Genomic DNA, 12,612 nt, shown 5'->3' on the forward strand with positions numbered 1-12,612 from the left:
TCTTCCCCCAGAAACAGGAGCGTTAGAACAACCCCAACATATTTCCTCCATAACAGAAGTTGCACCACTACAACCTAGCAGTGAGGTGTTACATGATACCACAGAGCCACTAACTGTGCCAGTCATACCCTCAGAGCAGGGCACCACAACACCTGCGAACATGCCGACGCCAGTGGAAACATCTGCTCCATCACCTCCTCGTAAAGTGAGCCTTCACACTCAGCCAGTGCTGCACCCTGCCACTTATGTAGCTGCATCAACACCACTCAGGAGACCTGGACGATGCACTGCTGAACCCTTCTCATATCAGCGATCGGAACATCAGCTCCTGATAAACAGGCCAGGCCAGGTGCAGCTATTACGTCCTGCAGCCCCAGCTGATCAGCCACTACAACATGCTCATCTTTCAGTGCACCAGCTATCACAGACTGTGGACCCAGTGAGTCTGCAGCAGATGTCACATCCCGCTGCTCCTGTCTTCCAAGTCAGACATCCAGCTAATCCTGTGTACTTGCAGCAACCTTCACGTCCACCAGCGCCTGTGACTCAGCCATCACAGTGGGCAGCAGCTCATCGCCCTGTGCCCACCATACTGCATCCTGAAGATTTGCCTGATCCAGCTGGCAAATATTATGTTCCTTATCCCTCAGGAGGTAACTATTCATCATCTTCCTCTGCTGAACACCATAATCCACAGGTTGCCACAACTTACCCAGCAGGAACGCCTCTACCAAACCTGATGGAGATGATGGTGGCGTCTTCATATGGCATTCCAAAGCCTAAGCTGGTGATCTTCCGGTCAGGGAGAGAGAGTGACTTTGCCTTATTAAAGAAAGGGCTGGACAGCACCTTAGGGCCACATTCACATCTGGGAGAAGATTACAAGTATCAGGTCCTTCTAGATCATCTAGAGCACCCCAGCGCCCTACAGGTAGCCAAGCGCTACATTCACGACCGCACTCCCCACACTAGTGCAATGAGGGCGCTAGAGCAGAGGTATGGACAGCCAAGGCAGTTAGTCCAAAGTGAGCTTAGCACTATCTTAAACTGCCCCTCTATTAGAGCCGGAGACTCTCAAGCTATTGAAGACCTCTCCCTGTCGGTGTCCAGCCTGGTCGGGCTTCTCAGTACCATGGATGAAGTAGCAGCCAGTGAGCTTCATTGTGGTTCACATGTGGACAGACTGCTTACCAAGCTCCCTCTGAACTACAGGGACAACTTCATCGAGTACTGTATCACCCGGGGGATCATCCGCAGTGGCAGCAGCCGAACATACAATATGTATGACTTCTCAGAATGGCTCGAACGGAAATCCCAAGTCCTTCAGCTATCCAGACAAGCCTCTCAAATGCCCCCGGACAAGCCACGTCCAGAGAAGAACCTACTCAAAGCCTCAGCAGGGCTCAAGCCACACAACAAATCTGCTTCCATCTACTATGGTCCAAATCCAGCTCAAGCCAAGCTAAAACAGGAGGGAGAATCGACAGCTCCAGATCCGACAGTCCAACCTAAGAAGAGACAGAAGTTCAAACCTTATTGTCCATACTGCGAAGGGACAGAGCATTATCTGAATGGCTGTGAGGGATTCAAAAGGCTAGACCTCAAAGCTATGGCTACCTGGATTACCGAGAAGGCCAAATGCTGGCGCTGTGGCCGTAAACATTCTCCAGAGCAGTGTACTCTGAAGAAGCCGTGCAGCACCTGTGGTGACCAGCATTTGTCAGTGCTCCATGACCTGGTTGAGGCCAAGAAGCGGGACCCTAACATACTAACTGTGAGTACTAGTATGGTCTACCTAGACTATTCAAGTCACTCAGGTCGTGTTATGCTTAAGGTAGTACCAATCCAACTACATCATGGGGGCAAATCACTGGATACATTTGCTGTGCTCGATGACGGCTCAGAGAAGACTGTTGTGCTTCCTGCGGCAGTTAAATCTCTAGGTTTGAAACAGGAGGAAGCAACACTCTCACTGAGAACTATCCGTCGAGATGTAATCCAGATGAAGGGAGGCTTTGTCTCATTTCAGGTGTCATCAAGGGCTAAGCCCAAAGTGAGATACAAAGTAACACATGCCTTCACAGCCCAACAACTGAGCCTAGCTACTCAGTCATGTCCAGCTGAACAGCTAAAGAAGAAGTATCTTCACTTACAAAAGGTACAGATAGAGGGATTTAACCAGGTCCAACCTTTGGTGCTGATTGGCTCAGATAACGCTCATCTCATCACCCCTGTCCGTCCCGTCCTTCGGGGGTCGTCCAAAGGGCCAGTAGCCATCCGCACCAAGCTCGGATGGGCCATTCAGGGGCCGGCCAGTAGTATGCCTACATCTGAGGGGGACCTGCAGTGCCTGAACATGTGCCTTTCTCCTGCAGAGACCCTGCATCAAGATGTGAAGCGTTTGTGGCAACTAGATGCTCCCCCCTACAAGACAGAGAAGGAGGTCACACGGTCAAAGGAGGACAGAGAGGCGGTAGCTATGTTGGAAACAAAGACCATCAGAGTCCCAGTAGACGGGGTCAAGAGATACGCCACTCCGCTGCTGAGAAGAAGGGACTTTCCACGGATGTGTGTCTCTCCTGAAGCAGTAAAAGGTCTCCTCAGATCTACCGAACGTAAGCTGGCCAAGAATCCTGATCTGACCCTCACATACAGCCAGGAGATCCACAGGTTAGTAGATTCTGGTTATGTTGTTAAGCTGAGCCCAGATGAGACAAATAGCTCTTCTGAGTCATGGTATGTACCCCACCACATGGTACATCACAATAATAAGGCTAGGGTGGTCTTCAACTGTTCATTTGAGTTTCAGGGGGCTGTCCTGAACCACTACCTCTTACCAGGACCTCCCTTGGGGCCCACTCTGCTGGGGGTATTACTCCGCTTCCGCCAACACCCTGTAGCCGTGAGTGGAGATATCAAAGCCATGTTTCACCAGATTCAGCTGCTCCCAGAGGATTGTCCTCTGCTACGGTTTCTGTGGAGGGATTGTGAAACTGACCGGCCCCCAGATGTGTATGAGTGGAGAGTTTTGCCCTTCGGAACGACATGTAGCCCCTGTTGTGCTATTTTCGCTCTACAGAGACATGCAAGGGAGTATGAAGACACCCACAAGGACATCTGTGACTCTGTCCATACAGCCTTCTATGTGGATAACTGTTTACAGTCCCTGTCCAACCCAGAAGAGGCAAAGCAGCTCATCGACCGAATGAGAGATTTACTCATTCAAGGAGGATTCGAGATACGTCAATGGGCGAGCAACGTGCCAGAAGTAGTTGCTCACCTGCCCGCTTCAGCTAGATCAGAGAGCTGCGAGCTTTGGCTGAACTTCAAAAGTCTCGACCCACAAGAGTCAACATTAGGACTCAGCTGGCACTGCCCGACAGATGTCCTGGGATATAAGCACCGCCCTATAACCTACTCCACGGTCACGCTGCGCAACGTGTACAAGGTACTAGCTACCCAGTATGACCCCCTAGGTTATATTTGTCCCTATACTACAAGGGCCAAGCTGATGGTACAGGCCCTGTGGACCACAGAGAGAGGATGGGATGAGCCCATCGAAGGGAATCTACTTCAGTCCTGGCTGGAGTGGGAAGGTGAACTGTCACACCTTCAGCATGTCACCATTCCCCGCTGCTACGCTCCTCCTCACAACTCCAGCAATGTGACATACGAGGCTCACATATTCTGTGACGCATCAGAAAAAGCGTATGGGGCTGTGGCTTATCTCCGAGTAATCGAGCAACAACTACCCATCGCCACATCATTCCTGATGGCTCGCTCCAGGGTGGCCCCACGCAAACAGGTGTCAATGCCTCGGCTGGAGCTTTGCGCAGCACTCACAGCAGCCCAATTGGCAAAATTACTCCAGACGGAGCTCACCATTCTCCTGCAGTCGATCTACCTGTGGACAGACTCTACAACGGTGCTGCAGTGGATCCAGTCTAGTTCCTGTCGCTATAAGGTATTTGTGGGGACTAGAATCTGTGAAATACAGGAGCTGACATCTCCTGAACAGTGGCGGTATGTGACCTCTGACCTCAATCCCGCTGATGACATCACCAGAGGGAAACATCTCGCCGACCTAACTGTCCCCAATCGCTGGTCACATGGTCCACCCTTCCTGTCACAAACCGCTGACACTTGGCCTAAGTTGCCAACAGAGTTCCCGGCATGCAGTGAGGCAGAGCTCAGGAAGACTGCATTCTGTGGGCACGCTTCTGCATCCCCGACCTTACCGGATCCAACACAGTATGCCACGCTTGATGAGCTGATTGCTGCTACATACCAGACCCAACACGGGGCGGCCGACACTCCTATTACAGCAGCAGAGGAACTAGAAACCAAGACTATGCTGCTTCGCTCGGCTCAGACTAACAGCTTCCCAGAGGAGGCCCGAGCCCTCCAGATTGGTCAGTCAGTTCGCTCAGACAGCCGTCTTAGCGTGCTGTCCCCTGAATATGACAGTCTTACCGGTCTCATCAGAGTCGGAGGCCGCCTCCGTCGAGCCGCCGACTTAGATCCAGACAGTATTCATCCCATCGTATTAGCGGCTGAACATCCCCTGACCAAGCTTATCATAAAAACTTATGATGACCAGCTCCTTCATCCAGGTGCAGAGAGGCTGTTTGCGGAAATACGGCGCACCTATTGGATTCTCAGAGGACGTCAAGCCATTAAGAAACATCAGCACCAGATTGTGGACTGTAATTTGCCTAGAGGCCTTTGGCCTGTGGGTACCATTGCCAAAGTTTTCCCAGGGATTGATGGCGTTGTTCGAGCTGCCGAGGTCAAAGTTAAAGACAGTACCTATGTTCGCCCGGTAACTAAGCTGGTGGAACTTCCCAAAGTTCCTGAGGACTCAAATGACGCTGTTTCAAATTAGAAGGACTTTAGCAGGAGTGTATTTGCATACAAATACAGGGGCGGCTGTTAAAAGTCCGCTTGTTCACTGTAACTGTTTAGACTACGTTACCCATGATGCACCTCGATATCTGTACTTCCGGTTGGGAACGTGTTCAGCGCAGTTCTGCACAGATGAGAGGTGTGTCGGAGGAGTAACGTATTTACTTGCGTTCCTGTGTGGGCTAATACTGTGTGCGTGCTTACCATATGACCACACACACACCCATATACACACTCACACCCCCTTTACCTGCATGTGAATACTGTAATGCAATCGCCTCCCTACCAACGCTATACGTCCTGTTGATTTCATCTGCCACCTCCTTATTAAAGTTATTGGAACTACATCACTGTGGAGTACCATTCCTTCTGACCGAGGACGACTCAGTTGAAGCGTGATCGGCAATCAGTGCAAACATATCTTACAATATGTATCCTGCTGCTTTTACACACGCACTCACTTAATGCTCAGCGATTCTCTGCGCGATCAACCTCTCACATGTTTAAGCTTGATGCGGGAGATTTCACTTGTCATGTTTGCATAGTAAGCTAACGATTGATAAGACGATGTCAGAGGAATTGGTGCGCAAATTATCATCACTCACCAATCAGTGCTGTCGCTCTCTAGACACAGTTCACACGATTGCAAAGTGAAAGCAAAAAACAAGCGCAAATTCAAACGCGATTTCAATATGTCACATTGACAGTGGCTCACCGATGCCAATGACATAATTACCCAGCTACATTTCCGAAAGAATGCAAAAGCATTGACATAGATTTTTCCTTCCTACGATAGGCCGAGGGGCAGGGCAGAGAGATTTTGGTAGCCCGACTGGAAAAATCGCTAGCGATTTTGCAAGCCCTGTATCTGATTGAGGAATCACTCATCTTTGGAAAAGAGAGTTTATTACAGGGAAATGGCTCTTTCCAAAATAAAAGCTATACTATACGCTTCTTCTGGGCTATATTCTCAGCAGCATATTAAACATATCAGGTCCCCATAAGGAGAATCATGTGCTAACGGCTGTCTAAATGACTCGGGTAAAGTTTGTAGCATGCGTGCTTGTTGTTTTTCTCTGCTTCCACTTGTCTTTGCACTAGGATGATGTCTGCATAAATGTGCAGTCATATTTGTTGTGTTCCCACTAGTGCTGTCAGCGTAAATCTCGTTGAAATGACGTTAACGCCACAACACGGCAAATCTCCGTTAACGAGCTACCGCGGATCGCCCAGTTCGTGGGGCTGGACGGCCAACACGTTAACGAGCTAACTGCGCTAACACACTAGTTCCCACCAATGTAATTGAGCATTGCTGGCACATCCAACATACTGTTTTACTTTAGTCCATGACTCGCTTACCTTCAGGGTCATACTTCACATGAAAACCAAAATAGTTCCAAACGCCAGATCTGAATGAGGGTGGGGGAGGTTCAATTTGCCATGTTGCAAGGAGAGCTTAACTTCTGTCTCGCTAGCTTGCCCTGCGCTCAGTGAATCTGCGTTCAACTACTCCGCCTAGGCTGCACTGTCGAGCGCAGATCTACTGAGCGCTCAACACAGACAGCACGGTCAGAAGGAAAGTTGATAAAATAAATTAAAAATTTTGTATTGTTCATACATATGCGTACCGAACCGAAAGCACTGTATCGAACGGTTCAATATCGATACGAGTATCGTTGCACCCCTAATATATATATATATATATATATATATATATATATATATATATATATATATATATATATATATATGTGTGTGTATATATATATATATATATATATATATATATATATATGTATAGTACTAGTAATTGCTAGTACTATATATCATTAGCCCATTAATAGGTGCATCTTTTCCCTGTGGGTTTACCTTTCTCTATACATTCTCTAGCAGGCAGAACAAACGTACCATTTTTGTCCTCCGTGAACACGATTAATGAACAGATTCTAATTTGAACTCTGGCACCGGAGCATTCGCCCAAAGACAAACGATGCTGTGCAAATGATGGAGCCATTACAGAAATGGACTGATATTTATCTTTGTCATTGAAACCTTCATCCAGGGTCAGCAAAGACCAGCGATCTGGCCAAAACAAATGACTTTTGTAACTCACTATTAGCAAAAATCAAAATCCAGCCTGGTTTTTGTTATTAAGTACCCACGTGACGGATTTCTGTAAGAACAGGATTCTGCTTTCATTTTTCTGGTGGGTATGTGACAAAGAGCGCTGTCGGCTACGCTTCCACTGGAATTTGACTTGGCTGTGTACCACCTTTGTCAAGTATGTGGGTAACAATACAGCAAAATGTCAAGGCTGTGATTTCCTGTGTTGCCAAGAGCATGAGAGAAATCACATAGGACAAAAAAAAGAAAACCCACAAAACGCACGCTCTCTCTAGCCCACCCACTCGCACACAAATAGGTGATCAGTGCCTCCTCTTCTGTGAGGCATCGATCAAGGCAGGAGTGAAAAGTGAGGGAACAAACACAAAGGAAATGAAGCTCCATTTTATTTCTCTGAAAGACAAACAATGTCAAGATGTCTTGGTCAATATGTTCAACAACTGTCAGCGAACAAAAGGCTGTATAACAGCCCTGACAGCGTCTCACCTTGTAGAGAATTTCTGCAATCTGAATACCTTTTCTTTGAGCACACAACAACAAGAAGCCTTCTGCAAATAATTGCAATCACTTAATTGCAAATAATAAAATCAGCAGGAAAGCGCTTACTAAAAAATGTGTAGCAGTGCCTTTCTGTCTTGAATACTGTTATGAATACTGCCAGGAAAAAGCAATTGTTTGACAGAGGGATGCAATATTAGCAGGAATAAAATGAATAGATTCAATAATTACCATTTTAAAAAGGCAGTCAAGTCATACTAAATGCAACAGTATAGACAATATATATATATTTTTTTTTAAATAATCTCAATATCCCAAAATGTTATAGGCAGGTTTCCCCCCCCAAAAAGAAGCAAAAAACAAACATGGAACAAGCTATTCTTCCAAGTGTATGTGGATGTTAGCTGTTAGGGTGACTACACGGTACACTGTAATTCCTTAATCCTTGCACGACAGCAATCAACTACAAGGAAACTGGTATTGCTATGTGCTACAGCTGGGTGAGCTCGAGGAGTGAAGTAGATTGTTCACCCACCTCTGCAGGCACTCAATGCTCATCATGTGCTCCATAAATCCAACAGCAGCTAGGCAGAGGGTGGGTAGAGATGCGCTTAATTCATGAACCTGGAGCACCAGGGGTAAAAAGAAAAAGCACGAGCACGATAAAATAAAGTTGACACAGCTGTGACATACAGGTGGCGGTGAGTGTTTAGTGTGTCACGCTTTTAATGCATGTGTGTGCGTGCTGTGGGTGGTGACAAACTGAAAAGAAAACTTGTCATCTCTAACGCTGCAATGGGAAGATTGTGAGGCAGGCACTCGAGGAGGAGAGAGGAGAGGGAGATGCAGTCTGAATTCAAGTATAAATCAGACCAAGGGTGTTGTGTGGCGTTCAATCACTGTCCCGAGGAGACGGAAATATCCACTGAAAAATCACAGTGATAGATGGGCTACGAGTGAGTGGACGCTTATACAGCACATGAGCGAGCTGTTAAACTCATTAGCCTCTGTTAGACTGCCTACCCACACAAATTCTCAGCTGTTCAAAGGATTCACGAGTGAGCAGACGTTAATTCAGTTATGGGGGAGAAACGAGACGTGGGTGCATCAGATCCTTCTGGTTCACTCGATAGTTGTTCTGTGTACTCATCCAGAAACCCATACGTCCCTGATGCTTCTCTGCATGCGTATATGTCACAACAAAGCAGCTGCGTGCTCTGCATATTTCTCCCGGTTGTATAATGCCCCCCTCCTCACCTAAAACAAACCCCCAAAAAACAAAAAAATAGAAAGAAAGCGCACTCAGAAGCTATTTAGCATGACATATCTAAACAGCCCAGAAGGTCAAATACATCACAGCAGAACAAAAAACAAAGGAGACAAAGCCAGCAATCCCAGAGAATTGAGGTTGTTTTAAGAAATGTATTTATAATGGAATAAAAATGTCAACATAAGAAAAATAAAGCATATAAAACATAGCAGCCAAACCGAGCCGTCTCTCTCAGTGGTCTCCCAGAGAAGGTCGCCCAGTGTTTCTGTGGGATTTGTTTTAATTCTTACTCTACTGCTCTTCGTGCCTTCAAGGTAATTGGCAATCTCATTCCAACTACGCTTGATTTAGCACCCCCTGTAAATGTTTTGAGTGTTTAAGAAGTTAGCACTGAGAGCAGCGAGAGCCTTCAAGCTCTCACGAGTTTCTTAGGGACATTCGGCAAATGGATAGAAATACCTTTCATTAAAAAAACAATGAATTGTGGGTCTTCTTTCTTTGCCATCTGCTTGGCAATTTGATTTAAACCTGTTATTATATATGGAGCTACAGAAAGTGTACATTAACTGTTTGTGAGGATCCTGGGAATGACTCTGCATGGTGTGTGTCTGTGTGTGTTTAAATGTTTCCATTAAATCACTGCACACACCTAAGTGCGCATCTCTTTGTCCTATGAACATAATGAACACCAAATGAGTTTACTGCTGCAATAATAAAACACACATTACCGGGCACCTCCATGATTATATCGATGATTATACTGTAAATACACACAATTCTGTGGGTCGATAACACAGCAGCTTCTTACTGGGGGATTAGATGTACTGTATTTGAAGATGTGCAGAGTTTGTTGCCACGAATATGAAATGTTCATTTAAACGACAGAGTGATCAAAATATGTTGCGTTCTACTACAGGATGATAAATGATAATATGCATGAATTTCCAAGCATGAAAACCTGCGGATGAAAAAGGATGGAGGCAGAAAGCTTCCGTGGCTAATAAAAGAACAAGAGACGCTGCAGCGGTACCTTCAAGCTGTGTCGAGTTGGCAGCCTGGTTTTGAGGGATGGTGATTGACAGAACCTGATGGGCAGATTTAAAATGATGGGCACATCAAAGATAAGCAAGAAGCGGAGCAGACAGCTGGATGACCGTTGATTCTCGCTGTGAAACGGTCGGGCTATCGTACAGAAACACCTTCAAACCAGCCGGTACAGCAGGAAAATAAGCCACATGTCTCTGTAATGCGAGCAGAAAGTGAGGCGATTTTAAGACTCGTGCTGCTGGTGGTAGATTCTCGTTACCTCACTTCTTCAAGTTATGGCTGACGCAAAGCAAATCAAGGTAACTGACTTTAATCATTTCAAATACTTTGGTAGTGGGGAAAGGAAAAATAAGTGTGTTTCAGCTCCTCCTGCATCACTTTGCATTAAATATCCGCCACGTTTTAGCCTGGTTAATGTATTCTAAGTTTGGTTTGGGGTTTTTTCGCAAAAATTATAGTATCAAAATGTCAGAGTGCACCTAGGCTGTCTCCTCCGAGCAGTGTGTAAAATATCCCTTTCAATAAAAGTTTAACTGCGCTGACATTTAAAACAAGCCAAGACAACTGCTGATATAAAAATCCCTTCACTCTACCGAGGACTTTGTTTTTGGTTGATTCTAATATATGCTGGGTTTGATACACATACTGAATATGTAAGCTGGAAAAAAAAGAAAAAAAATGATGTCTTATAACTTACAATGGATATATTTGTAAGCAAGAGAGCATAAAGGGGACTGGTGCAAGGACAAGAAATGTGTCAGATATGGAGGACAGATGGAGGAGAAGGTAATGTCAGTGCACAGAAGAGGGATGATATAAGAGGATGTCTCTGTGCATGTACGTTTGTGTGCGTAGACATCATGTTTTTAAGCAGGTATTCAAAAGAGAAAATCCTTCTTTAAGTTGACTTGACTACCCTAGAACCACTTCAGGATGACTCATTCAGTGAGCACTGGCCAACACCTCTGGACATGCATCACTGTCTTTCAGAGATCCCAACAGTTAAAACATTTTTTAATAGAATATCACTACTATAAAAGGAGTCTTTGTGTCCGCATATCTGTCCTTTTGTTTTCTATGTTCACATGAGTTTGCCGTCTTCTCAAGGCTGTGGTGCTTTCTTCAGCCACAAGATGATGCTTGTGGTTTTTGGCACTTTCAAAACAAGAGAACGTGAAGGTTGACCTTGCCTTAATCTGTCCATCTCTCCAGCTCTTCAGAGGCAATATACGTTCCTAGAGTAAATTGTCAGATAAAAAAAGGACCTTGTTTAAAGTTTTTGTTTTTTTTTTAACAATAGAATAACAATATTCAGTACTGATAATCCAACAGAGGACAGAAATAATTTAAAAAGGAAAGAAAAGAAACAGCACAATGATAAATGACTGGAAATACTGCATAGTACAAATGCCCCGTAGCTGTTTTTGTCTGTCCTGTTTTACACGGTACAGAGGGCCACCAGGGACAGACCACAACGAGACAGACTCATCAGTTTTTCCTATGACCAAGGAAAAAGTTCGCCCAAGGAGAGATTCCAAAAACTCACTGCTGGCGGTTGCCTCAGGGGTAAAAGAAAGTCCACAGCATTGTCCTGTCCTTTAAGGATAAACTCTGGATGGCAGAATTAAAATGCCACATGATCTTTGATCCCTGGAAAGAAGAGAGGTGACTGCTGGGAAAGGCAGTCCTGCTGGAATTGTGGGGCGTTATTCAGGTTCACTGCTATTTGTGGTCTTGTCCCACTCTATGCTCTCCTCGCTGTGAGTGGGAGATGGGAGGGCCCCTGGGCCCCCTGTGGGGCGCATCCTCAGTCCTTGGAAGCGTCTGCACTCGGGACAAATGCGGATGTGGCTGCACCCCCTCGCGACCAGGGCAGCCTCCTGCGCCAGTCTGTGGGAAAGGGGTTCAGGCAGTCCCGTGCCCCCGCACAGTTTTCCGTTGCTGAGGCTGACAGCGGCAGCTCGCGCCCGACGTTCCTCCAGAGGTAAGGGCCGTGGCCGCAGCATTGACGCCGCCCGGCGGCGCCTCGCCTGCAGGCTGTCGCGACACAGAACGATCCCCTGGAGCTCCCGCAGCATCTCCTCACACACTGACTGCTGCAAGCACACACACGGGAAGAAAACAAAGATAGGGCAGAGGGGAATAAGAGAGGGAGAGAAAGAGAGAGAGGCCAGACAACTCACTGACTATGGACTCGATCAGGACAGACGGAGTGACATCAAAGACACACAACAGATTGACAGTGACACCGCAGCTCAAGCACAAGACGGAAAAGAAACTCATCACCAATCCACACAAGCTGCACACGAACACTGTACAGATGCACACAGGCGTAAATCCAGATGCACAAATATGAACGATACATATATAGATCCGCACACACAAACACACACAGGGTTCACAATTTAGAGTGAGACATCAATCTGTACTGCTCCAAAAGAAGAAATCACATGAGTGGGTTTTTTGACTTTCTGAATGTTTATTGAGTTAAAATCACAGTGCCAAATAGTATTCAAGTATCTGTTAAAGAAATCACATCGTAGGTAATGATATCACTGCATGCACATTTTTCTCTGATTCTTCAAGTCATCTTTTGTGGTTGACAGCAGTCCTCCCTCATGAATATTGCAGGAGAGCCCCTTCCACTAGCACTAAACTAATCTGTCTATTGTAAATAAAAAATAAATAAATAAAATCCTCCAAACAGCAGAACATCTGGATGCTGAGGACACTCATGTTGCTTGCTAGTGCTCTCTCCAGATGAAGCT

At 46.1% G+C, this 12,612-nt stretch overlaps 1 protein-coding gene across 2 annotated transcripts in view; it reads right to left on the reverse strand.

Moving 5' to 3' along the window:
* Window positions 1–7,413: 7,413 nt before the first annotated feature.
* The window catches only part of grik4 (glutamate receptor, ionotropic, kainate 4), a 339,306-nt gene continuing 334,107 nt past the window's right edge, over window positions 7,414–12,612 (reverse strand). Inside the window, exon 21 of one of the 2 annotated variants that reach the window (XM_035909771.2) lies at window positions 7,414–11,937. In XM_035909771.2, coding sequence (XP_035765664.1) covers window positions 11,551–11,937 — 387 coding nt within the window. In that variant the 3' untranslated portion in view covers window positions 7,414–11,550. Of the gene's footprint in view, window positions 11,941–12,612 lie in introns of both variants that reach the window. The other variant, XM_006795461.3, reaches the window with a different exon arrangement.

This window comes from Neolamprologus brichardi, chromosome 14 (genome assembly GCF_056152115.1).
Source record: "Neolamprologus brichardi isolate AB-2024 chromosome 14, ASM5615211v1, whole genome shotgun sequence".
Taxonomy (NCBI): domain Eukaryota; kingdom Metazoa; phylum Chordata; class Actinopteri; order Cichliformes; family Cichlidae; genus Neolamprologus; species Neolamprologus brichardi.